Source organism: Thunnus maccoyii, chromosome 20 (genome assembly GCF_910596095.1).
Source record: "Thunnus maccoyii chromosome 20, fThuMac1.1, whole genome shotgun sequence".
Classification (NCBI taxonomy): Eukaryota; Metazoa; Chordata; class Actinopteri; order Scombriformes; family Scombridae; genus Thunnus; species Thunnus maccoyii.
Window position 1 is genome coordinate 13211699 of NC_056552.1, and position 26393 is coordinate 13238091.

Here is a 26393-nt window from a genome sequence, read left to right on the forward strand (position 1 = left end):
TTCCCCTATCATTTTAAGCTCCTCAGGTGTTCTTGTGCTGTTTTTCGTTTGAATTTTTTCTTTTCCTCTCCATCTCTTTTTCCTCTGCTGTGTCTCATTCTTCAAAACTTCATAACGAATTAAACTTTGACAGCTGTGCTCTTTAATGTTGCTATGGTTACAAGTTGGGTAGCAGATAGATTTCGAGTGGTGATTAACCTGCCACACTTGCCAGCCAATCAGAAAAGAGTATTCACCTAGACCATGGTATAAATTTGCATACTCATAGATTCTGACATTTTTAATGAGGGAGAGGGAGTAGATGTAATTTTAAGGATTTTAATAAGATAATTTAACTTTTTTCCATGGTAAACCATATCAGACACACATTATTATTCAAAATAGAGTATTTTATATATATCTTAATAATGTCTGGAGGGGATCTTTAGGTTATCTTGATTTAGAGGTGTTAAATAGCCAAATGAATCTTACCCTTTTATGGCACTTTAAGACATGTGGCTCTGCCTCCTGAAAGCATGTTGCTACCCCAAAATGCAACAGTATACCCACTTCGATCACTCATGTGATTTGTCAGAAACATATTGTCAGATATTGAAACATGTAAAAATTGAATGAAAGGGTGTCAAAAAGACTTTCTGATGCTTCAGGGCAACCATATGCAGTAGGTTAAGGTATGCTGTCTTAAAGGGGACGTATCATGCACATTCCCTGGTCTATACAGTATGTATATTCTTGGGCTCTGATGGAATATCTTTGCAGTTAAAAAAACTCCCCGTATATCTTATACTGACCCTTCATGCAGCCCTTCTGTTCAGCCTCTGTCTGAAACAGGTCGTTTTAGCTCCTGTCTCTTTAAGGCCCCCCTCCCCATGAGCCCACTCTGTTCTGATTGGCCAGCTTCTAAAAGCTGTGCCTCGGAAGACTTCCACCAGCTCCAGAGGCTAGATAAAAACAAAAACTAGTAGTTGATTCTGACTTCTTTTTACCTTTCTTTACTTGAAATATAACCTTCTTAAGTACATTCGTACATGTTTGAGCCCGAATCCTATCCAAAATATGTGAGTGGACAACGCAAACAGCCAGTGGAACAACCTTAGCAACAACCTTAGCAACAAAGAGTGCAGAACGGATGGCCATTTGTGGGCACGCGCGAACAATCTGACATCAGTTTGATGGGGAACTAGAGGTAACTTTGCAAATGGAACGCATATAAATGACAGAAAATCACAAAAAGCATGTTTTGCCCATGTAAAACATGAACAATCTCTCAGGTTTTGCAGGAAAACTGTAAACAAACAGGTCATTTAAAATGTAACTCCTACTTCAGCTGAAAACTAAACCACTGCTGTTTTAATTATGATGAAGATTATATATCAGTCACGCTGGTGTGGTAGTGAAAAAATAATGACTGTGCTGCATGAGTGATTCAGGTGTTTTGATTGAAACCCCTGCACACTCAACCTATTGGAAATGTAAACAAGAGTGTAGAAATAATTGATTCTAATCAAATAGGACCTCGCAATCAATCAACACGTGACCGCTGTACGAATCACAACAATAGTATCAGTTGTGTTGATAACCTCAGCATGTGAGGTTTATCATGGGGATTGAAAGCTTTTAAATGTTTCGCCCTAGTGCCCATGTTGATGCTGATAACTCGTTAGAATAATGTAGCACAGCTGCATTTTAAGCAGGGATGTAAGCAGAATAGAAACAGATTGATAAATGGTGTCTATTGTTGTCAAGTAATGCCAGGAAGGAAATTACATTTGAGTGTCCTTAAAGGAGCATGCAGGTGTGAACCTTGAATAGGAAATGGTGCTGGGAAGAAGAAGAAAAAGAAAGGGGAGATGTGGGATATTCATGTTGTTAATAGCCAGTCCTCTGCGAGCTCTCTCTCTCTCTCTCTCTCTCTCTCTCTCTCTCTCTCTCTCTCTCTCTCTCTCACTTCCCCCCTTTCTCACTCACTCTCTGGCTTTTTCACTCTCTCTTACATGCTCATACACACAGAAGAATACACACTCACTCTTCAGACACTCTCACCATCACACTCTCAGCCTCTTTTCCTTCTCCGCTGCCTCTCAGTCCGCCTTGCTCTTCTCTCTCCTTCGTCTCATAAAAGCCAGCGTGTTCAGCGGAAAATGACGCTTCTAATTGAAGCACATATGTATCGTTCTTTAGCTGAGGCAGTTTGGATCGCAGCCAAGATGGGTCACTGACCGAGAGAGGACTCTGCCATTTCACCTCACTTAGAGAACCTTAAGTGGACGAAAGATAGGAAGAAAGACTGTAAGGAGGCACTTTGTTGGTTTTTGTTGAACTTCTCTGATGGGAGACAAGCTGACAGGCGAAGCCTGAGTCAAACACAAAAGAGAGTGGCGAGCAGAGGATTCACAAAACACGTGGAGATGCTGTTAGGTAAGACTGTTTGTTTACCCTGATGGTGGTGACATGATTTGTCAGGGCCACTTATTTATAGGAATGTGACATTACCCTCATAAGGGGCTGACAAAAAAATCTATTTAATTTGTCTAAACTTATTGTTTCTTTTTAATTAATCTGCCTAAATGCATGCAAGCACTCCCCTGTCACTGTGTGTTTTACAACAATGACTTCACATCATTGCTCAAGGGCAGAGTCAGTCTCCTGCCTACCATCTGCCCTCTTTCAGTTCCCCTGCATACAAAATGAGTCCCAAGCCTGTTTGTTTTTCTAATTGACCCCTTTTGATGATGCCAAGTGTGGAGCTCAGACCCATACAACACTGTCGTTCCCAGATGTGTCAAGTCATTTTAAAGCCACACAAGAACAGCGCTGATATCACTGTGCAGATTGCTGGCAATTATGTCTTTGCCTCCCCAGGGAAATATGCCCAGATTAGCTCGCATAATTGGAGCCTGTTAAAGATAAAGGCAGTGTGGGGATTTTTAGTCATTTGTGTTTATGTTTTTTTCCAGCTAAAGGAGCAAAATGCTGATTACATTTGGACTTTTTAAATGTAGGATTACCTTAGCTTTGCCAAGTTAAACCTATTCATGTCACCGACACATGGTACATGAAGAACATCCTCAAGTTCTCAGTTTGACCTCTACATACATAGACAAGAGTTTAATATGTATATGTTTATGATTTTAATTTTCAATTAATATTGACTCAAAAGTTATTATAATCTTGATGAAATGATAATGAAATAGCATTTATCCTCTCACAGTTAACCTAAAGCGCAGGTTTAAAATTAAGTTGTATACATTTTGCATTTTGCAATATACTCCAGTAGCTTATCCACACATTCACACAGTGCAGTATATGCCTAGATGGAAATACTAAGAAGTGTCTGTGTGGCAGCTCTGGGCGCTTTCTTCTTTAAATGGCAGATTAGGAAGATCAAAGGGAAACAGTTGGAGAGGAGATAACTGTAGAGTTTTGCCTGGTGGCCATGCTGCAGCTGTCCCCACCCCTGCACCCCTCGTCAAGAGCTGCAGTGACAGCTTATGTATATAAATCTCTTTCTCTGTAACATGCAAGAGATGTGACAGTGGGTGAAAATCTCAGAATGAAGAACATGTTTCTACGCTCGCTGTCTTTTGTTTAAAATCAACGGATGTAAAATAGGATGTTGCACAGCAGAAACTGGAGAAGTTACTCTGGCATTGTTGGCACTCCCTTGTCAGTGTTTTGCTTTAATAAACGGGATAAAACCAGGAGCACAATAGTGTAATAATAACATACACTGAAGGTTGTGTTTCTGTGTATCCTACCCTCAGTGGTATGAAATGTTTTGAAAAAGGTATGATTCCAAATTGCTGTATGGATGGTGAAAAACAAAGCAAACATGTTGATATGATAAAACAAACCAGGTAATACAATAAAACAGAGGATGACAAGTGTAAGACTTGTAAAACTTGTAAAATCACAATCACAACAAAATCTACAAGACAGAACAAGAAAACATGTTGAAATGATTAAATACTGAAGGTTTAAAAGTTAAAAAAGGTTCAAATGTTGACAAATTAATTCTGACATTGCCAGATAATTTATTCCAGAGCTTTGGGCCAAATTGTCGCCTTTAGTTTTCAGTTTAGTTGTCAGCCCCGTGTTTCCCCTCCTACATGTTTTCTGTTGCTCACTACTGTCATGATAATTCCCTGATCAGCCTAAAATAAGCTACTGCAGGTAACACTTACCGCAATGGATGCTCTCCATTGTGTGTGCTGACGTATCTTCTGCTTTCTGCCAAATCAGACAGTCAGATGTCCCTTATCTTTTATACAACAGTTTACATTCTTCATCTCTTATTTCAGCTTTTACCTCGGTTAGAAATCTTCCTCCTAGAAACATTACTGCTCTCTCAAAACATATTTATTTATTTTTGATCATCTTATGCAAAGTGATTAAATATTTCACAGTTGAATATTAAAAGCAGCATTTTTCTTATTATATCAGTCAATAGCTACCAGATTTTTGGACATTTTGTGTTCAGTTCTGGCTAGGCGAAAGTACAAACCTACTGAAAAACAAAACATTTTACATAAAGTCATTATCTTGTTAAATGCAGTATCCATATTAACTCTTTCACTGTTATAGGAGGAAGTAGTAGTAGGAGTGCAACAGGGTAAAATTTTGGAATACAGTAGAAATAATTCATATACTGTAGAGATTTCTGGCATGATTACTGACTTAATTTCTACTCTAATAATCTGCTAGAAACCTGTAGCATTTGAGTCATAATGACCCATCATATTAGCTCTGTGACAATAATCTGTGTTCTGTTGGGATGGAAAGAGATAGAATAAACAAATCCTTGTTTCCTTGTTGTGGAAAACTTTTTTTTCAAATGTGTGAGGAGACAAAAGTTCATGAGTCAGTCTAGATGGGGCCATTAATTTTCCTGTTGGGGCTCATATTCACCATCCAGCAGCGTTAATGAATCATTATTCTAATCGTGGGGTAATGAGTATGGCGCAGTATGGTTTTAATTGCAATACTGATCGTGCAGATTATCGTAGTGAACAAATTTAATTAGGCTGCTGTACTTTGACTCGACGCCTCGTGTCGGTGAGATTGTTTTAATTTCTTTGTGCCACAGCAGTATTTGAGACACCCATCATCAATGAGAAGGCAAGTTTACGAATCAGTGCGGATGGAATACAATATGACATCCCAAATTGATTTCAGACATGTATTTGTGTCGGTGAATGTACCAGCTTGTATGAAAATATAGTCCAAACAAAGTCAAAATTCACCTATTGGACAAAAACAACAATATTTGACAATAACACACACTATCTTACTTTTACAGATTTCATATGTGAGTAATGGTTAGACATGCCAGTTTTCTCCTGTTGTCTTGAGAAAAAATGACTAAGCAGATACTTTATGTGAAAGAACATTTGGGTCAAAGGTAATAAGAGAAATAAAGGGGACGTGTCATGCACATTTCCAGGCTGCTCAGATAGAAAATATAGAAAAAATATAGAGAAATAGAAAATATAATTATTTTCAGGGTCTCTATTGGAATATCTTTGCATGATTAACAGTTTAAAAATTCCTTATTTATCTTATACAGGCCCTTTATGCAGCCCCTCAGTTCTGCCTCTGTTTGAAACAGGCCGTTTTAGTTCCTGTCTCTTTAAGGCCCCCCTCCCCATGAGCTCACTATGTTCTGGTTGGCCAGCCACTGGAAGCTTCCCCCAGCTCTGGAGCCTATGTAAACAAACAGTAATAGTCAGATTTGACCTATTTCTTTCATTCTTTACTTAACTTCTCAAATACATCCGTACATGTTTGATCTGAGCCATGAGTGGACCACACAAACAGCCCATGGAACAACCTTAGCAATAAAGACTACAGAATGGACGGCAGTTTCTGGGCTGTTGACTGTAAGGGAGAATTTTTTACATATGTTCACCTCACGTTTTGGAACTTGGACTATGTTTAACACAGACATCCTACATCATAATAGTATATAAATGACTCAAAATGTGAAAATCACAAAAAGCATGATATGTCCCCTTTAATATGAAATGATGACGTGACGCATCGCGCTCATTTCACAAAATGTATCGATCACGTGAGCTCGTTTGAATACCATATGCATACAATCTGTATAGATAAATGTGGCATGCTGTTTAAATTGTTTTGGGTTGTGCTAAATCTTAGGCTGCAGTAGAGGCTGCATCAAACCCTGCCCTCCTTTACTTGAGCCCTGCTAACAGAGACTGACAGGCCCAATCAGTCATTGTTGAGTGTTGACAGTGTGAGTTTGATTAAGCTGACTGGTAATGACTGTGGGAGTTCAGACACACACACACACACACACACACACACATACACACGCAACCACAGACACAGACACAGGAGGATGTTACAGTGACTTACAGTTTTTCCTGAAAGCCTACTGCAACCCCAATGCTACCACTAACCATAATAAATACACTTGTGGGGACTTGGGTTTTGTTCCCAGATTTAAGTCCCTTCATCCTGATTGACACAAGTATGAACACACACACATTACTGCCTTTGGTGGCTTAACCATAACTTATAGAGAGTATGAATGTGATGTCATTGTACAGTCACAACAGTCACACTTCTTTCACACCAAACAGGCAAGTGCACAGCGAGGCCAAGATTCTCGTATTTACTGGCAACTATGTTTAGAAGGCGTCATCTTGAAAGACATGATTAGTCTTTAATTGTAGTTTTCTTTTTCTTAATCAGATTTAACATAATGAGATAATAATAATAATAATAATTTTATTTATAGATGGGGTTTATGTCTGTAAATCTGTACTAAGCATCTCAATAATGCCATTAATTGACTTAAAAACATCAAAAGTAGTTAAAAGATGAAGATTTACGCAATGATATTCTCTTCAAAATCACATAAAACTTCTAGCTGTACATGTAGGAGCTTAGAGTCCGTCACATCTTTCATCAAAATGAGGACAACATTTTTCCAAATATACCCTGGCAAACGGATTGTACGCCAAGACCAACACATTAAGTCATTTTAATGGTTTAGACACATGCCGCAGATTTCTCTTATATTCCAGATTAAGAGCAGCCTCGAGATATGTGGTACCCACAAATTTGGCACAGTTCAGCATCAGACCATGGGGCAGTGGTGGCTATAGTTAGAGAAAAGAGTTTTTGACTGCCAGTTCCATCCCCCAGACTGGCAGGATAATTCTGGGTGGGGAAAGTGAAGAAACAGCCCCTCCCTCATTACAACCACTGTGGTGCCCTTGAGCAAGTTCCTTAACACCAACTGCTCTAGTGGAGCTGCTCAGTGGCCAGCGGATCAGACTGTGGTTGTACTGGGCAGCTTCCAGGTATGAATGTGTAACTGTGTAAATGTGATCAGGGCGTTCCTGAAAAAGAGAACATTGAACTCCCCTGAATAATTAAAGGTTAAAAAAAAAGACCATTACCACTTGGACTGAGAGAGGGTGATCTCAGGGGTCTGTGGAGGCCATGTTGGACTGTTTTTGGGAGCACAGTGAGGTTATTATAACAGATTACATCACCTGCTGTGTGTCCAATGTGATTAAAGAAAAATCTGAAGTCTGGAGAGATTGTTTGTAGGAGTTTTTTTGGTAGCCAGGGAAAGCACTGGGGAAGAATTAAGACAGGGAAGATTAATTAGACCCAGGGCCTGCTTCCCTTATCACTCTGACCACTTTTACCTGCCCTGCTCCTACCTGTCTCCTTCTAGAGGTCAGTCACATGGCCCGTGACAGCCTGTAATGGATTTCCAACTGTGAAAGAAACCACTGATGTCTGTTACTAAGTGTAAAGAGGCAAAGACAGTGCAACCTTAAATACCTTGGGGATGCAAATAAATGAAACTGGACATGTGACAATAAAGAGGCAATGTACAAGAGAGACTGATCCTACAAAATCTAAGGGACCTTTTTTATGAAATCCATCCATGTTTGAAACTTCATTAGATATCTCTTTTGGCAAAAAATTTCTAACAACAGACATATGATCAATATGACAGCTGTTTAATGGATAGTGGTTCCATTTGCTGTGACCAATATGGTCCAAACTGGTCAAAGACATTAAGAGTGTTCTAGTGGTTTTATTTTAAAACTATAAATATAAACATTTAAAAAGTGAAGGCTAGACAACAGTTTCTGTTGTTGGGATCAGTAATCTGGTTATAGTGACAGTATTAACACAGCAATTAATTAAATGTGCTACATGACACAATAACAAAAACCTGGATACCAGCTGTTATTCCAAGCTGATGGCTAAATGAACCTTAAGAGACTTCTTAACATGCTCCAACAGTGGCCTGTGCACTATTCTGGAGAGCCAGCGTCAGTGTTAGGATGAATAAACTGATTAAAATAAAAAAGGCTGAGCCTGTACAGCATTAGAATAACAGAGCAGTAGAGTTAGAAACAGAAGGGAGGATAAACTAAACTCTAAACAATCATCTCCATCTCTTCAAGATGGGTTGTCTCAGGTGTTATTTTGTGTCAATAGCCATCAGACTGTATGATGCTACCTGCCCAAACAGCTCCAGCCTTCCAGCTCGCTTTTCTATATCTAATCTTGTGTCATTTTTGCATGGTTTCTGTCCAGTTTCTCGAAATTCTCAGTGTATGATTTAGCATACATTCTACTATACCTGACATTGTACAGTAATAGTGCACATGGACTTATTTTAAAGTCCCTGATGTCTGTCAACCTGTTGGTTGGTCAGCCTGTCCAACACTTTGGTCCAGAGGAGGATATATAAACAACTGCTGGTCAGATTGCCATGAAATTTAATATGAATATTCACTGTGCCTTGAAAATGATTCTTGCTGATTTTGACCTTTTCATATAACACCACCAACTGATCCAAGTTTCCCTCTCAACATTTTGCTCCTAAGGCCAAATTTCCATGAAATTTACTGTGAATATTCATGGCCCATAAAGGCCTAAAATTGTGTACAAAAACTAACAAAATCTAATGGGCAGATTGGCATGACATGTGATGAACACATCCAAGCTACAGGAATGATGTAAAGTGAATCAGAACGTTTTACACAGTTAAAGAGTCCTGCAGTATCACATTTCTGTTTAGTTTTCATTTGGTGTTCTTGTGGGACACAGTTCTGTCATATGAAGAAAGTATAACCAGTTTAACAACAAAGATAAACAGTCACTTTAAATGGATATAGCACTCTGTGGCAAAATGACAATTTGTTCTGTTGGAAGCAGTTTTTTCTGTGTCACCACCAGTGAAGGAAGGACACTTGAGGACACTGGCACTGATGCACCTTCCCTGTCCTTCAAACAGGAGTTGTTAGCTCTTCCTCTGAAACCTTCTCTCAGAGGAAAGGTGCTATAGCTATACTCTTGACACGCATGAAGTTGTCTTTGCAGTATTTCTACCTCCTGCTGGCTACTGTACATGAGCGATTGCTGACTGGGGACATTTTCTAAAGTTTTCTTAAGGAATTAATCTCTCTTTCAAGTGGTGACAAACGACTGAGGTCAACTGTTACAGAAACTCCTAAATGGCTCAAATGTTGCACAGGCTTCAGTTTCATATACACACGTGAACACACGGACACACACACACACACATTCAAGCTACACAATCTGTCAGCAAAAAGCTTTCACGTTTTGGTATTTGCTGAAATGCTGACATGAATGAAAATATTGTGCTTCCAAATCCGGCGACGTGCCTTGAGAATCAAGCAGAAAATGCAAAACCGGCTGAAATATGCAGCAGCCAGGAGACATGACATTGCCCGAAAAATGTTGACTGCAAATTGAAGTACTGCTCTCCATTTGGATTCATGTAATACACTGTCAAGATGTTTGCATGATAAGGTTAGTGTATAATAAAGCTGCTCAAAATACTTTTAAGATTCAAGTAGAGGTGCTTCTTTTACCCCTGCAGCCTTTGGCATATTCCTTCAGATCTGTGTTTCAACAAACATGATGCTATTAGCACTGTAGGATCAAATGTTTTCAATAAAATATTAAATACATTGTTGCTTTTCTTTAGTGAACAGTGTTAACAAGAAAGAGCACCAGAAAGACCTCAGTAATGAATGTACTAGCTTGTCTTCTTTAATGTAGCCCTGATAAACATCTTTCAAGACGCACCAGTAAGCAGAGATCCCGTGATTCTCATCTCTGAATCCTTCAAACTAACTCCGCCATGCAGGCTGCCAGCTTCACCGCAGCTCAGAGAAGAGCATCGAGACAGAAAGCTGCTAATTACTAAGTTCATGGGGCGTATAAAGCTACAGACAGACTTTAAATATCAATAAATGTGTGCTGCACATCTGCCGGCTGCCGTTCAGCAGGTCTGATGGATTCGGGCTTATCTCAGTTCAAGCAGATGGTGGCAGTTTATTTTAAGTGTGCTTGATACAAACGTGCAGAACGCTATGGAGGGGCAGGAGCTCTGTAAAAGAAAAACACTGCTCTATCTGAGCAGCACTAATAGTGTATTCATGCTCATTTCCCTGCAGATCAGCTATATTGTTAGTTTATCCTTTATGGCCACGATGCAAAAACTCATCAGAACGGCACATCAGTACAGAGTACATCATTGCATTAAAATTCATTTGGTGTTTACCTGCTTTCAGAAGACACATTTTTCTCTACATAAACAAGACAGAGATCATAGTGGGAATAACTCAAATGTTGCTTTAAATACCAAACATTTTGCATTCTTAATCTACTGGACAGAACAGTTAGTTTACATCATCTGGTGCCAGTATAAACATTACACTACCAGATATTGTGAATACGAGTGCTTATGGAAACTATGCTGGCTGCCTCCTTGAGAGTTCTGGTCAAATGTCTTTGTGTTGTCTTGCACTAATCATGTGTAGACTAGAGATATTCATTGCATTTGCTCGCTGATCTGTTGTTTTGTGCCTGCAGCCTGGCTAGTGAGACTGTAGAAACCTGATCAATTCTGACTCTCTTGATTGTTTTTGCTTTAATTCTGCTGTGCGGATAACAAAAGCCGCTGTAGCTTGTGTCCTGTGTCCAGGGTAATCACAGTATCCCGTGATTTTTCTTTGACCAGCGGACACTAGTCCTGGATTTCACCTTGAACACATTCAATAGCAGTTTATGGACCCTGGGGTGAAAATGGGCCCACAGTGCTCCAGTTGAAACTAGGACAGATTACCGCGGGGAGCCTGATCTGGGCTGGATGGTGCCCCGCAGGTAGAAATTCTCACGAAGCCGCTGGTTCTGCCAGCTGCGGCTGTATGAGTTTAAATAGACAGTGACAGCCAGCGGGAGAATTTGCCTGTTGGCTGCCAGTCGTGGCCTAAATGTGTTTTGTCACAATAAAGATGATTTATTTAAAGACCACATAGTGCAAGGTGGGGGCAGCATATTAAGCCATCATGGAAATTAGGCCTTGACTCTCCACCTTTTTGTTTCCAGTGGAGAGAGCTTAGCGGAGCTGTCAATGGCAGTTTTAATGGATGCTAATTCATCCCCCAGAACTCATCATAAATGCCTAGTTCTCTGCCTGTTGTGTAAGCAATGAATGGCATCATCATTACTGCAAAAGCACAGTGCACTAACCACTTCTGTTTTATGACTCAGAAAAGCTGTGTGCTTCACGCCATTATGGAGTAAATGCAAATAGAAAGATTACTGTTGGTTAAAGATAGAGTGAGTGGGATTTTTTTTAATATGCACCACTGCACTGTGCAGCAGTCACTTATGGAGGCTTTATTTCATGCATTAAAAGCAGCTGAGAGGAAGAAGTTGGGCCAAAAGGAAGCAGCTCATAAATATAACATAGGTCATCATAGCAGTATATTTAAAGATAATTAGTGATGCAATTCTTACATTCATATTTAATGTCGAGTTTGTTTTTTCTATGATTGCATGGATGTTGATATGTAACCAGCTATGGTGATACAATACAACTAATGCTCAAAATATGCATTCTGTCATATATAGTAAATGTTTTTATACATGTAAAGTATTAACAAGGGTGAGTTGTATAATATAATGTGTTTTTATGGGTTTAGTTTAGGGTTTGTGTAAGTGTTTACTGCAACCAACTTCACAGATCATTATATTGATATTAGCACAAGACTCAGATTTACGATGTGTGTCCCTCGGGTCAACACCAGATATTATATAAACATATTCCCAGATAAGTGGTGTCCAAAAGCAAAAACATGCAATTTAAAGTTCTGATCAGGCCCATAAACACAGATCATATTGGACCTGATGTGAATTCATTTTCAGCTCAACACAAGCCTGCACCACTGCAACATTTCATCAACTGGAAACCTTAAAGTCTTTTTTTAACTCCACTATAGCTGTCTTGTTATTAAAATTTCGGTTGCTGCCAAAACCAACAGATCAGCTCATTGTTGGATTTACAATGAGCTGAAGCATTGTCTGTGTAACCAAAGTCTAGTATAGCTCAGTCCTTTGTGCCATAGAGCTCTATTGTTCTACACACACTGTAGTTTATTTTGAGTCAATCCCTCATACACCATCCTGGTGACATAAATATTCACTAGAGCACCAAAACCATAACATATATCACCTGCACTAATGTAAAGTCATGTGAAAACTATCCTCACAGGAGCATATTAGTCTGGTTTTCCATCTGCATTTTGTCCTGCTATAGATTCACCCAAACAACATCAGCTCTGGTGTCTGTCACTGCTTCCATGTTTAATTCGTTCTCCAGAGATGCATAATTCATTTAACGTATTATTGTGGTAACATCCTGGATGTTTTCCACATTAAATGCAGTAAAATTCTGAAAGATCCCTAATTCTTTTGTTAATGTCACAAAGCATTAACACCACACAGAGGTAGCTCATCAGGGGATGTCGGTAAGTGTCGGAAATGAGAGCGTGCCTCCGTACCGCCATGTTGGTTCAGACTGAAGACAGAGAGCCCGGCTCAGACAGATGATCCCAGGGAAATGCATTCACCATGAAAAGTGCCAAAGCAGCCTTTCCTCTGATGCTTTTGCTCTGATTCGCCGCTATGAAAGCTTCTCATCCCCCCTTTCTTTCCGCTCTTCATGAAAAGAAGCCATTTCTCTCCCTCTGTGATTGCTGTGATGTTGAGTCACCCAGAGACTAATCTTGGAAATAATAGAGATTAAGCTTTTCCCCCCAGTTCTTTTTTTAACGGTGCTGTAATTTCTCCAGCTCATAATCTTTCATCCCTTCTCAATACAGGAAGGTTGGCTGCTGTGACCTACACTCCCAGCCTCTTTGAAGAAGCTAGTTTCCTGCATAAAAAAGAAAGTGAATGCAGATTAGCGAGCAGGAGCTGGCTCATTTTAATGTGTTGAGTAACATTTATAGTTGCAAAGTGTAGTGATATCTAAAGTGACGTGACCAACTCCCTGCTCATTTTTGTAATAGTTTTGTTGTTAAGCACTGTTGGGATGGCAATTTTGATCAGTTCACCACTTTGATAAATATTAGATAATCCATCTAATAGTTGATGAGATATTTAAGTCTACACCATAGGCTGTATATAAAGATGGACGTAGTGAGATTAGATTTCATCCATTGGTTTGCATTCGAGCCAGTTTGAAGCCCAGAGTTGCATTTCATTTCCAAAATGACCACTGATTAGAGGGCCCGAATTTAGCGATTTAGACCATAATGACTCATTGAAAAAAATTATTTACTCAGTATTTCTAGAGGGAAATTGAACGGGAGTCAATCGGAGCCAGGGATTTTTTGGAGCCAGCATCTAACAGCCATCAGTGGCATTGCACTTTAAGGTATCTCCGCATTAGCTTCATCCTCAAGCCTTGGTAGTTGCTGTTCGGTATAGACCAGATATTCATGATCCCCAGAGGGTGAATCCTAATGACTTTGGAGATCTCCTCATTTGTAATGTAGCACCACCAGCAGGTCAAAGTTTTGACTTATTCCTTGACTTGTCAGGTTAAAATTCATGAGGTCAAAATTTGAATTTGTCCAATACTTTGGTTTTCTGACCAAATATATGCAGAACATTCCCATCAGCCTCATCTGCATTTTGTGTGTAGTGCTAATTAGCAAATTTTATCACACAAAACATTAAACGTGGCAAACATCAATAAGCTGACATTTAGCTCAAAGCACCACTGGCACAGCTACAGACTAATGCTGTGTACTTCCTTGTATGTGAGGTCATTTTCTATCTTACATGATTTACTAAATCCTTTCACTCAACCTTTTTATTTTTGGTTATGGGCACAGTATGAGTTCATGAAATTCTACAGTGATGAGCTGCTATTTATAAAAACTAATCAAGGCCTGCTGGTTAACACATTCCCAGCATGACTGGATGAAACAAGTATAACCACAGCTTTAGTCCATCTTGTCAGATTCGCTGGAATGAAGCTTTTGTGCAAACGAGATGGGTAACTCACTTGAAAGGGACAGTCCTGTCAAAAGCATATTCCTCTTGTCGCCTGATGTTGCACAAATTCTCATAGTTGATGGCGGTTTCTAGTTTGTTCAGTGCAAAATGCAGTTAATTAAACGTCTCGCCCTGCTGTGTTTTGTGAATTTATGCGTAGGAGATTAATGAGATCAATTTCAGATTTGTGTCGGAGAGGGAATCAATGTCCCCAAAAGTCATACTGACAGGCAGATTAAGCACAGCGGCCTAGCAGAGAGGAAAAAAAAAAACTGTCTCTCATCTGCCTGTGGTTGTCTCTCGCTGTCTCTCTTCCACTTTCTCTCATTTCTCGCTTCTCTATCGTGACGCAATTCAATGCACTTCATTAGTTTATCATTATCATTCGGTAGATGAGCAGTCCTGGTGGAACATTTAAATAAAATTGGAATTCATCAAAAACAAAATCAAGTCAGTAAACACTTGTAACTTATGTGTGTGTTGCCGAGGGATCCGGGCTGCACATTACACATGCAGGATGAAATAAGAGTAATAAGCAGATCAAATCACCCCTCTCATTTCCAAGTATAATCTAAATAGTGCATGGTATACTGGAGTGACTGGAAATCACCGAATAAGCAGTGCTAAAGCAAGACAACAAATGATCCAACATATATTTGATTAAGAGGATGTGATATCTGTCTTTGCCTCAACTGTTGTGTAATCTTTCTTTTTTTAATTTTTCTTTTCTCTGTATCTCTTTGTCTGTGTGTGTTTGGTCACATCTGCCTCTAGTTTTTATGGCTTTGAATCAGATAGAAATTCATTTGATTCGTTGCTCATTTTTTGGTGTTGCAGACATGCAGTTTTGGTCTGTTCAATTTAGATCTGCAAAGATTAGTTGATTAAGTGTTAAATTAATTACCAACTATTTTTATAATTGATGAATCATTTTGAGTCATTTTTTAAGAAGGAAATTCCTCTGATTCCAGCTTCTCAAATGTGAATATTTTCTGGTTTCTTTGATAGTAAACTAAATATCTGTGGGTTGTGGACTGTTGGTCACATGAGGACATCGTGTTAGGCTTTGGGGAACAGTGATTGACATTTTTCACCATTTTTTTGACATTTTACAGACCAAACTAATCCATGAATTGATGAACATTTTACAGACCAAACTAATCAATGAATCGTTGCAGCCCTAGTTCAGTTTAGTTTCTCTCTAATTTGTGACTGTGTAGCAGTGCTGGTCTGAGGTTAATCCCTCACTAGTGTTATTTGATTGGTCTGTATATGGAGCAGATGAGGGAATTAAGTCTTGTATTTGTTCTTCTCAGAATTGATTCCCAGAAAGTACATTTTTAATTTTTAATTCTTTATTTTAGATACCCTTTTTGTGAATGGTCCAAAATTTAGGTATTTGTTCAGATATTGTTTTGCCAGAAAAAAAACTACCCTGCAGTATTTGAAGCTCCAGGTGATGATAAAACAGGGTGGGTGGTATGTTTCACCCACTGCTGCTGCTTTATTTTGTGTTATAAGAGGTCTAGGCCTATGCTAGACACCAGGTCTCTAATTACTTTGTATTTGACGCTGAAAATCGTGCGCCTGTGTTAATAATTTACCCCACAGAACTGTTCATACAATTATTTTGACTCTGAAAAGGTTGTTTTTCTTTTCCCTTCCCATTCCTCTGCTCTGTCTCTGTGTTCCACTCAGGCTTTAAAAACCATTTTGAATAAGGGGCCAGATCAGTAAAAACATGCAAATGCTCAAGAGCTTTCAAACCTGCCTCATCCTCAGAGTTAAAAACCTAAAATCCAGAGGTGAAAGAAGCAGAAAATTATGGAAAATTGGTTTCTTAGTGCTGTGCTTTTCTGTAACAACCATAGACTTTAAGAAGAATGTCTAAGTCTTCATGAAAAATGAGAGACGCTTTATTATAATTGCTGTTTTGGTATTATATAAAGCAACCATTTCTTATGCTATATTTTTTAGTAATTGCCATTTATTTCATAATGTCATTCAATATCTTTCATGGAATAAAATCATTTTAATAATTAGAGTAGAGTAAAGCTTTCATGTCCCTGAGGCATTCAGGCAGCAGCTAGTATTAATAAATACAGAAAAATACAGAAATGAATAAAAAGAACAATCAATACAAAAAAATACACAAGTTAACACCATGGTCACTGTTGCCTTTTGTTTAAAAAGCCAATAGGTTCATCACATATCTAAGCTAAAAAAAAAAGAGCCATCTCTCTCTTTATCCCTCCTTCAGTCATCATCTGGTATGTTAATACTTCTGGCTTCGTCAGTCAATTTCATTCAGTTTTTCTCTGCACCAGGCTCCACCTACCAGCCAATACTCCCTTCAGCTGTCTCATCAAGCTTCTCTTGACATTTTCCATCCCACCAAGGCCAAACCTCCACTCCACTTCAAAGGACAAGTGTGTAAGATTTAGGGGGATCTATTGGAAGAAATATTGGCAGAAATGGAATAATGGAATATTCATAAATATGTTTTCATTAGTTCATTAGTGTATAATCCCATGAAAATAAGAATAATTAGGGAGTGGGTCATCACGCCATGTTGCACTGCCATGTTTCTACAGTAGCCCAGAATGGAGAAACCAAACACTGGCTCTAGAGAGGGCCTTTCACGAGTTTCACAGCCACCGTAGGTTCCCCTACACACTTGGAATGGGAGGGGTTAACAGTTGGTTGCAATCTGCAACCTCACTGCTAGATGGCACTAAATCCTGGTCCTCACTGGTCCTTTAATGAACTACAAATTTTTATTCCATACGAAGGCAAGCTCTGTCTTTCAGATGAAAAAAAATACAACAAACACTTGATACTATACTGTATAAGAAACAGAAATATAATCCTGGTTTCCTGTTTTGTTTGATTAAGACAATCACAACATGCAGACATAAAGGAGAAGCAGATCTATTACTTATTGACATTCATTTTAACTTCGGTTTTCATTTACACATAACCTTTTACTCTTTCCAACCTCGGGACTTTCAGCATACAGGCATTGTGCATTTTAATGCGAGCACTCTAATGTTTACTTTGGGTCTAGACAAAGGTCAATGCCGCAGTACTCTTTAAAGCATGAGCAGTCTGAAAGCATTTAGGCCAAACAAAATGAAGTGATGAGACGAGAGAGGTCATGTGAAAGGAAATTTCAAAGCATAATGTGATGCTAAATTTGCTGTGGGATTCATATTAAAAAAAAAAGGCTGTAGAGGTAAAGTAATGTATGCAAGATATGCATGAAGATAGAAAACTGATAAAAGGGAAAGGTGACATTAAAGATCAAAAAACATGTATGTGAAACATTAATATACATATTCTGTCAGTCTCTTTAGGCCTCAAACCTCAGCCCATTACCATTTTCTCTTCATGTTAACAAACCCATTTGCCGGCCAAGAGAAATAACAAAAACACACACCAGTTCTGTGTTTAAAGGCCAGCGATATTTGTCAAGATCAACTACGGACTAATAAAGCAGGGAAAGGCCACACAAAGCCTCTCATCATTTATTCTCTGCTACTACTGAAGTCATTAAAGCTTTGCGTGAATCATTCACTGATCTCATACGCCGTGTGCTAAACTCCTACTGTGTGTGTAAGGATGAGCAGCGTCAGTGGCCTAAAATGAAAAAGGGTGACATTTCTATCTCTCCATAAATCCACAAATGTGTTTTAAATCTAACTGTTATGAAGCAGAAGTTAGAGTTAACAAAAATTAAAAAAAACAAACAGTTCTCTTGCTGATATGTTTACTCAAATATGATCCTCCCTGCTGTAGGTGCGCTGTCCCAGAGCCAGGTCCACCCGCTCCTGGGCTCCCTGCCTCTGCCAGGTCCCCCCCTCCAGCCGCAGACTCATGCCCACCTGGAGCACTTCCTGCCGCTCAGGATCAACAGCTCCTCGCCGCTCAGCCTTTTCCCCAATTTCAACACGGTGAGACACAAATATCACATTTCCCATATGCAGACATGAAGCTACAATGGACACTCAGAGATTTCAGCACCAACCAGAACCTCAAAATGTTTTCTGCAAACTCAAAGCAAGTTAGTAAACAAGTATAAATATAGGTAAGTGCATATAAATATCGCAACACGTCTCTATATTGGCAGGTACTAAACATTTAATTGCTTGAATCAGGTGCAAAAATATGATCGAGCCAAATCCCAAACACTTTTCTCCCACATGCACACACATTTTGTCTGGCTCTAAATGATAAAGCAGCAGACTTTCACAGTCTCCATTTAGCATTAACTCCTAATAAAACAAGTCAAGGGAAAGTGCTAAATGTATCCGGCATGTGGGAAGCTGAGAGAAGATTCCTGTCTGACACCTAAAGCTAAAAATATGACTCAAAAAACACAGCTGCACCGTAGAGATTAAAAAACATGAACAGTCATCAGAAAATGTTTAAAATTGAATTCAGGACTGTAATTATAATAAAATCTTTTACTGTGATAAATATACTCAGTCTGCATTCATTCTTTACACTGTTAAAAATAAATGTGATTCTTCAAAAGTTAAGCATCATGTAGCATAGAGTTTTGATTTCTGTCTGAGTAGATATTAAAGAGTCAAACAAATCTCTCTTAACTACAAATATCCACACTTGCTGTAACATCACACAGCAACAATTAATTCAATGGTTGTTTCTGAGCAAAATTCCCTCAGAAAATTAGCGTCACTCATCAATCAAATCAACACTGACAAAATGTTCCTCACTCACCTGAAATATGGTGGTGGTGGTATGGATTTGTGTTGTACATCTGCACTCTTTAAGGTCTATGCATAAATCTAATAATTAAGATAAAAATTAACTCCATGCTATCCCACCAGAGAAACAATATGACAGCATATTGTAAGCAGTTGTATGTAATTAAGACCATTTAAGAAGATGAGGTTAAAACATGCCCCAACAGGTTATGTGAACAGTTACAAGAAGTCTTCTGCTTAAAATATAAGTGTTGCACATATTCTTGAACAACATGATTTATAGTCCTTTTACTTTTGGTATAGGAAATACTAGTTAATGTTTCACACACACTTTTCTTTTCTATCTTAATTTTGCAAAGTGCTCAAACTTACTACTCAAACACAGCAGGGCTTGATTTAAATAAATGAATTAAATAAAACATCACAGAAATTTTCCAACCAGAATCAGAATCAGATTTATTAGCCAAGTATGTTCACGCATACAAGGAATTTGACCCTGGTTTCTATTAGCTCTCAATGTACTTAAACACAACAATCTTCAGAGAGATACACAAGGACAAAAAGCCATACAGATATAATTAAACATAAATATATCACTCTTATGTACAAGCAAATGGGTGAAAAAATAGATACATAGATATAGAAACAACAAGTGGACGACAACATACAATGTCTATATACAGGTGAAACTGTTTCTGTAAACTGTAAACAGGATACAAATAGTGCAAAGGTGTGAAGAGTGCTGAGTTAAATATTGTGTGGGTAAAAAAAAAGTGATAAGTTACTATATATACATACAGTAGATGGTTATGTACAGTATATACAGCCTGTTCAAATTTACAGTATTGAATGACATGCTATCGTACATTTTATATTTTAAACTAAGATAAATATATGTGATTTATAGGTACAGTGGGAATTACATTGCAGGGTTATTGCATAGCGACCAAGTTTACTGTTCATCAGGGTGATGGCGAGAGGAAAGAAGCTGTTCCTGTGTCTGGTGGTTTTGGCGTACAGTGTTCTGTAGCGTCTACCAGAGGTAGTTGGAACAGGTTATGTTCAGGGTGTGAAGGGTCTGCAGTGATTTTCCACTGATATTGTTATTCATATTAGTGCAGAAACGACTTTGTGGATTTGAGGGAATATTGGGACAGATAGTTGTGTCTTTATGGGGAAACTTACACATATTGCATGTTTACACTACTCTCTGTATCACCAACTTTATTCTGCCAATGTGTGTGTGTTTATGTGTGTTTATGTGTGTGTGTGTGCAGATGGATCCGGTGCAGAAGGCAGTGATCAATCACACCTTTGGTGTAGCTCCACCCAAGAAGAAACCCATCATCTCCTGTAACATCTGTCACCTGCGCTTCAACTCCACTGTAAGTGTAGTGTTTTATGTATGTTAGAGTTTTCCTCTTGACAAAAGCTCAAAGACAGGATTTATTGTTAATTCACTGCATGAAAGTGGGAAAACTACCTTTGACCCCTTCAGCTCTTATCTGCCTGTTTGTTTTTCTGCAGAATATAGTCATTAGTCATCAACCTGTGATGCATATTTAATATGATAAAGTGAAAGGAATGATAAATCAACATTATCTCACTTTACTGAAAGCAGGTATCTCTAAACAAAGACGAGAGTTCATTTTTTAAAATACAGATTTATTGACAAGTGATGTATTTATCTAAAGTTCACCCTTCAGTCAACATACATATCACACATTTAATATTTTTGCATCCCATCGGTCTAAAAACAATCTTGAAGCAGGTTTTTCTTCTTATCAGTCCAATCAGTATATTTCTACCTCTTCCATTTTTCTGCTCACTCAGTAGGTTCTGAGAGGAAACCAGTCAGCTAGTTCTGTTGCTTTTTTTCCTCCTTATCACACCTCCCCATTCATATTCATTTGGCTCCCATTCCTATGGAGTTCGTTTATACATACGGTATTTGCATTTATATTGTTAGGAGGAACCTGGTGGAATGACAATGACTCTTCTTTGTGTGAATTGTGAAACTTGAAGGAAGAAGGACACTGGCTCAAGCCCATTATATTACTTTGCTTCCTCATCTGTCTCTCTCTCTCCCTCTCTCTCTCTCTCTGCTCTTTACTTTTGAACGAACAGTGATGTTTTTGGGAGTCTGTTTGCTAGCTAACAGGCTCTCTCCTCCTCCCTCTGTGCTACCTGCAGCTGAGATGAGAGTGCTGGTTGACCCGGGAGGTGGATGCCAGGTTGCAGGCAGGTACCAGGTCCCAACAAGGGGCAGAACTGACCGGCTGGAATTTGCACTCCACAAAGAAAATCGATTAAAGGAATAGTTCAGAATATTTGAAGTCTATGTCTGTTTTATGCTCACTGCTTGTGTAGATACAGTAGGTTTGGTTTTCATATCCATCCACCCTTATTTTTCATATTGGACACAAAGCTTCAGCCTCCCATCCAGAGTTCAACACAGTTCAACTAGTACATTGAAGCCATTAACCCTAGAGCTTACAACACAAATCAGCCCCTTAATACCTTCTGGGTCATTGGAAGTGCAGTTTAGATTGAGGACAAGAGACAGCACAGGGTCTTCTTGTAGCCCTGCTTGCAAAAGTCTCATTGGCCTTGACAGGCGTTTTGAGAAAGGTTCCCTAGGTTGGTCTCATGAAGACATATTACACTTTCTAGTTATTTTCTTTTTCTCAGGGGCCATTGCACCTTATGAGTAGGTGTGCTAAACATGCAAGCTATTAGCAAGCTAAACCGGTGTGGAAGGAGCAGTAAAGAAATATCTGTTAGCTACACAAAAAAGCTACTGGATGAGGATGTGGATTTGTCGCTAATAGAAGAACAGCTGAAGATGTGTGTCCAGTACGAGGATACAGATGGATGACTATGAAAATTTATATACTACAGTACATGACCAGTGTGTATAAAAAAGAAATAGACCAGAAAATTTCCAAAATATTCCTTTAAGACTGCTAAACTCACTGAAAAAGCATGAACGATTCAAGCTTGAAGGATCACATGCAACATTCTGATTTTGCTTCCCTTTTGTGGAGGACAGAGGTTGCTCACTGTGTATGAAGAGTTTGGGCATCAGTGGTGTAAAGACTGCATAAAGCCATACAGTGCTGACAGTCTCCTTCAGGTGTCTTTACTGAGGATATTTGTTTTGCCATCCTGGGACACTTATTCCACGTGTTTTTCTTTAACAAGTTACTATGGTGGAACATAGTAAACTCATACTACACTGGCATGCCAGATAGTATGCAAATGGGAGCAGATTCATCTCTCTGAGTCAGTTGAAAATCACGCTGAATGGTCAGTGTGCACTGACATTCAACGTAGCCAAAGGGGTCGTACACCCTTTGTCCAGCCCTGTATTCCCCACCACACACTTCTACCCACTGTGGTGCCCTTTCTGTTTGTGTAGCAGGCCAAGCTTTTGGCAAAGTGTTGATGGGACGATTTCACTCTATGAACAGTCACTAAAAGATCACCTCTACACACTACAGGTTTGAATCTGCCTAATCAGAGGCTGTACTGAAAACTTGTATGGATAATTTGAGCAATGACAAATTATCTTATGTCTTTTTTCACTGCTCCTAACTCAGACTCTGTTTGTCTAGGAAGTGCACATGTGTCTTTCATACACAGAAAGGCACTAATATGTTCTTAAAGAATAAGACTGGTTATGTTGTTAGGTTAGGTAATTAATATTTTTTTAATTGTTAACAAATCCCATGAAAAGACCAGAGCCGTTATGCATTAGTTCGTCCATCTTCTCTACCTTCTCTGTGGCACTCAGCGTCAAGCTGACAATAACTGACAATGTAAATATTTAAAAATGTGTCACAAGTACCATATGTAGTTTCATTTTTAAAAAGGGCGTAATAACGAAACAGCTGGGCACTGTCATTTTTTGCAAATGTTACTTAAACAGGAGTAAATATACCATTTGTTGGGGACTATTTTTAGTGGCGGATTAATACACATTTGTGCTGTAGTGAGTATTTACAGCAACAGCATGGTATATGTGGAGTTGATTTAAAATAAACTACAGTGCCCATGTTCTTCGTAATGAAATGACTTGTCATCCAGTGCAACAATTAGGCTCACTGATGTATTTTTAATAATTTTTTAGACAACAATGAAGTAAGATATATCAGACCTTTGGTACACAGTCAAACATTTTAGTATCCATTGTTTGTTTTGGTCTTTTCATGGAATTTGCTAACTGTAAGAAATACATGAAATATCACCAAAACCTATCATTTAAATCTTCATCTTGTTCTGTACACTTTATGTCTTGGATAGTTTTCTTAAGTTGCTAAAGCTATTTGAACTTTTCTCCAAGAGGAGGTAGTAGTAAATTTATTTCTTCCTCTGTTAAAAGAGTTTAAAAAAATTATTTCATTCTTGACATGACAAAAAGGTAAATTTGCATTTTTTTCTCAGAAAGACTCATAGCAGTAATGCTTTTGTCTCAGTCAGTCATACATAATAATAGTAGGAATACGTTTGATTAAATTTATGAAATTTAATTATTTAATAAATTTTAATTAAAAAAAAAACCCTTAACTCAGTGGTCACTTACTAGCTTTTACTTGAGGTTTCAACTGCTTCTCACCGTCTTCATCTGCAGATGGAGTTTGCTAAGTTGTTATAGAAAATATTGTGTAAGCATATTGTATATTGTCATACAAAATCAGAGAAAATAATAAACAAAATGTTTTCCTTTTTTGCTGTTTGTGTCTCCTAAAACTAATTAGTGCATATAAAATGTCTATGTTGTACAGAAATATTAATGTGTGTGTGGATTAGAAGATAAATGTGTTTTGCTTCAGTTGTTTTGTTTCACTGTTGGTGCACTTCTACTTGCTGTAAACTGATCTTCCTTTGTAGAGCACGTCTTGCTTTATCTACAGCCATTCAGAGCCATTTTGCGATCCCAAATCTGCATGTATTTGTTGTCACACTGCTACAAAATTGTTTTATCTCACAAAGGAAGGCTCAGAGGTCATTTCAGCATAACGGACACGGGCCATTTTGTGTCAGAGTGAATCAGTGTAAGGACGAGCCAATGAGCTCAGAGGATGGTCATGAGATGCCATGAGTCCAACTGATGCTCATTTGTGCACGACATGGCGATGATGATCACAATGTTGATGTTACTTTTCCTCCAAGTCAAATGCTCACTCGCATAATTTTTCCTCAACTCCACGGAAGCATGTGAAGCCAAAGAGATGGAACAGATGGAAAGATTACAGTTTACTGATTTCATGCTGTCCTTCACTAATACAATCATGTCAGTGATTCTGCTCATGCACTTTACACTGACTCTCCTCTCTGCTTGCTCAGCTCATGTGTGCATATTTGTGTGTGTGTGTGTGTGTGTGTGTCATGGCCAGACCCAGGCAGAGGCCCACTACAAGGGTCACAAACATGCTCGCAAGCTGAAGGCCTTGGAGACCCAGAGGCATCGCCAGAAAAACGGACACAGTCCATCCACAACAGGGAAAGACAGAGACAGAGAGAAAGAGAGGGGGATGATGGGAGGAGGAGGAGGAGCAGTGCCAGCAGACTCAAATTTAAAAGATATAACAGGTATAAATCTTTCTTTTCTTTATAGGCGCCCTTTTCTCCATCTTCTGAGTAATTAGTGGTAATTGGAGAGACGTAAGCACTAAAGCTTGGTAGCTGCCACTCAGATAGCTAATTACCAGCTATTACCTGTCCTGCTATCATTGGCTTTGTCAGATGGGTAATTACTCCAGTCAAGCAAATACATTCTGCAAGATGAGAGGCCTTAAAGAACTTAAATAGAGATGCCACCTGAAAAGTGATGTAATGGTGTTTCTTTCTTTGAGTTTGATGCTTGCAAATCAACAGTGGCGCAACACAACTCCCACTTGAAGTTCCCTTTTCTTTTTACTTAAATGTGTTGTGATTTTGCTAATGGTCATGTCATCGGCTGTGGACAGTTACGGAAAAAGTTCCACAAGTAGAAGCCGTGGGAGCCTACGTGTTTTGATGCCCAAACAGATTAAGCAGCAGTAGATTAAAAGAGTGGCGAAGTGGAGAAAGAGTAGCCCATATTGCTGAGGACAGAGGTTGCTCACTGTGTATGAAGAGTTTGGGCATCAGTGGTGTAAGACTGCATAAAGCCACTTGAATCAAGGTCAATCGAGGCCAAACACTGCTATGCATATACTCACAGAGGCCTGTAGCCATCAGCAATGGCTTAAACAAATAGCATAGCAGATGCACACTAATTTACACAAATATCTTTCTATTAGCAACATTATTTTTAAAACCTCACCACAAGTGTAGATGTTAGAATTTCAAAGTTGTAGTAATTCTTGTAGAATAAACCATTAACTTTATATTTTTATAAATGTGCTTTTGTCTAAGTGATGTGTGTATGTAGAAGTTGTTCTGCAGCCAGTCAGAAGAGGAAATGAGCAGGAATTTGTGTCTTGGTTCCAAAAGACATGTAGGGCGGCAACTGACTTATTTTCACCACCAATTAATCTGTTAAGTATTTTTTTGATAAATCGTTTATGAGATTAGATGAAAAATGCCCATTGTAAGTTCATGAACAACACAGAAACACACTTCCTGGATTCTTTGCTTGATTAAACAACTCAAATGTTTGTAGATTTATTTCTGGTCATTCAGTTAAACAAGCCATTGTTCCAGCTCTAATGATAAATTGATTTGAAATTAGTTTGGCATGTTGCTTTGGTACTTTGGTATTTTGGTGAAAAACTGGTCTTTGAAGTTATTCTGGAAATAAATATCTGCGGACCAGGTCTCCTTAAGATTGCAGTTTAAACTGAAGCAACATATATATGCACAAACATGAAGCTGTGCTTGGATATATCCTCACTGTCCTTATTATGTACAATACATAACTTTTTGCCTTTGATTGTAATATTCGTAGTATCTAGCTATAAAATCCACCATGTGTATCTTTCTATTGTAGATGTAATTGCACTCCAGTTTGTTATAGTCCCCAGTTTCACAGACAAAATACTGAAGAAATGACATCAGTGTCCTTAAAAGTGGTTACAACCCTGGTTCCTTTTTATTTTCCTGATGTTATACTATAGCTGTTGATTCTTCAACAACATTGCCAGCAAAAAAGCTGATGTAATGACTTTGCTCTATTTACTCCCTTTCAGTCATTTGTCTTTAAACTTCTCATTCTGCGTGACTAAAAAATTCACCATCTTCTTTTTTATACTCTGCCTAGCTTCCCTTTTCATTATTGATTCCTTGATTCTCCCCCAC

The 26393-nt window shown here is 38.6% G+C and overlaps 1 protein-coding gene across 1 annotated transcript in view; it reads left to right on the forward strand.

Annotated features, from left to right (window-relative positions):
• Positions 1-26393, forward strand: part of LOC121887034 (zinc finger protein 385C-like) — a 78253-nt gene that overhangs the window by 48093 nt on the left and 3767 nt on the right. Inside the window, exons 3-5 of the mRNA XM_042397565.1 lie at positions 18178-18332; positions 20387-20494; positions 24509-24704. Of these exons, the coding sequence (XP_042253499.1) occupies positions 18178-18332; positions 20387-20494; positions 24509-24704 (459 nt within the window). The remainder of the gene's footprint in view (positions 1-18177; positions 18333-20386; positions 20495-24508; positions 24705-26393) is intronic.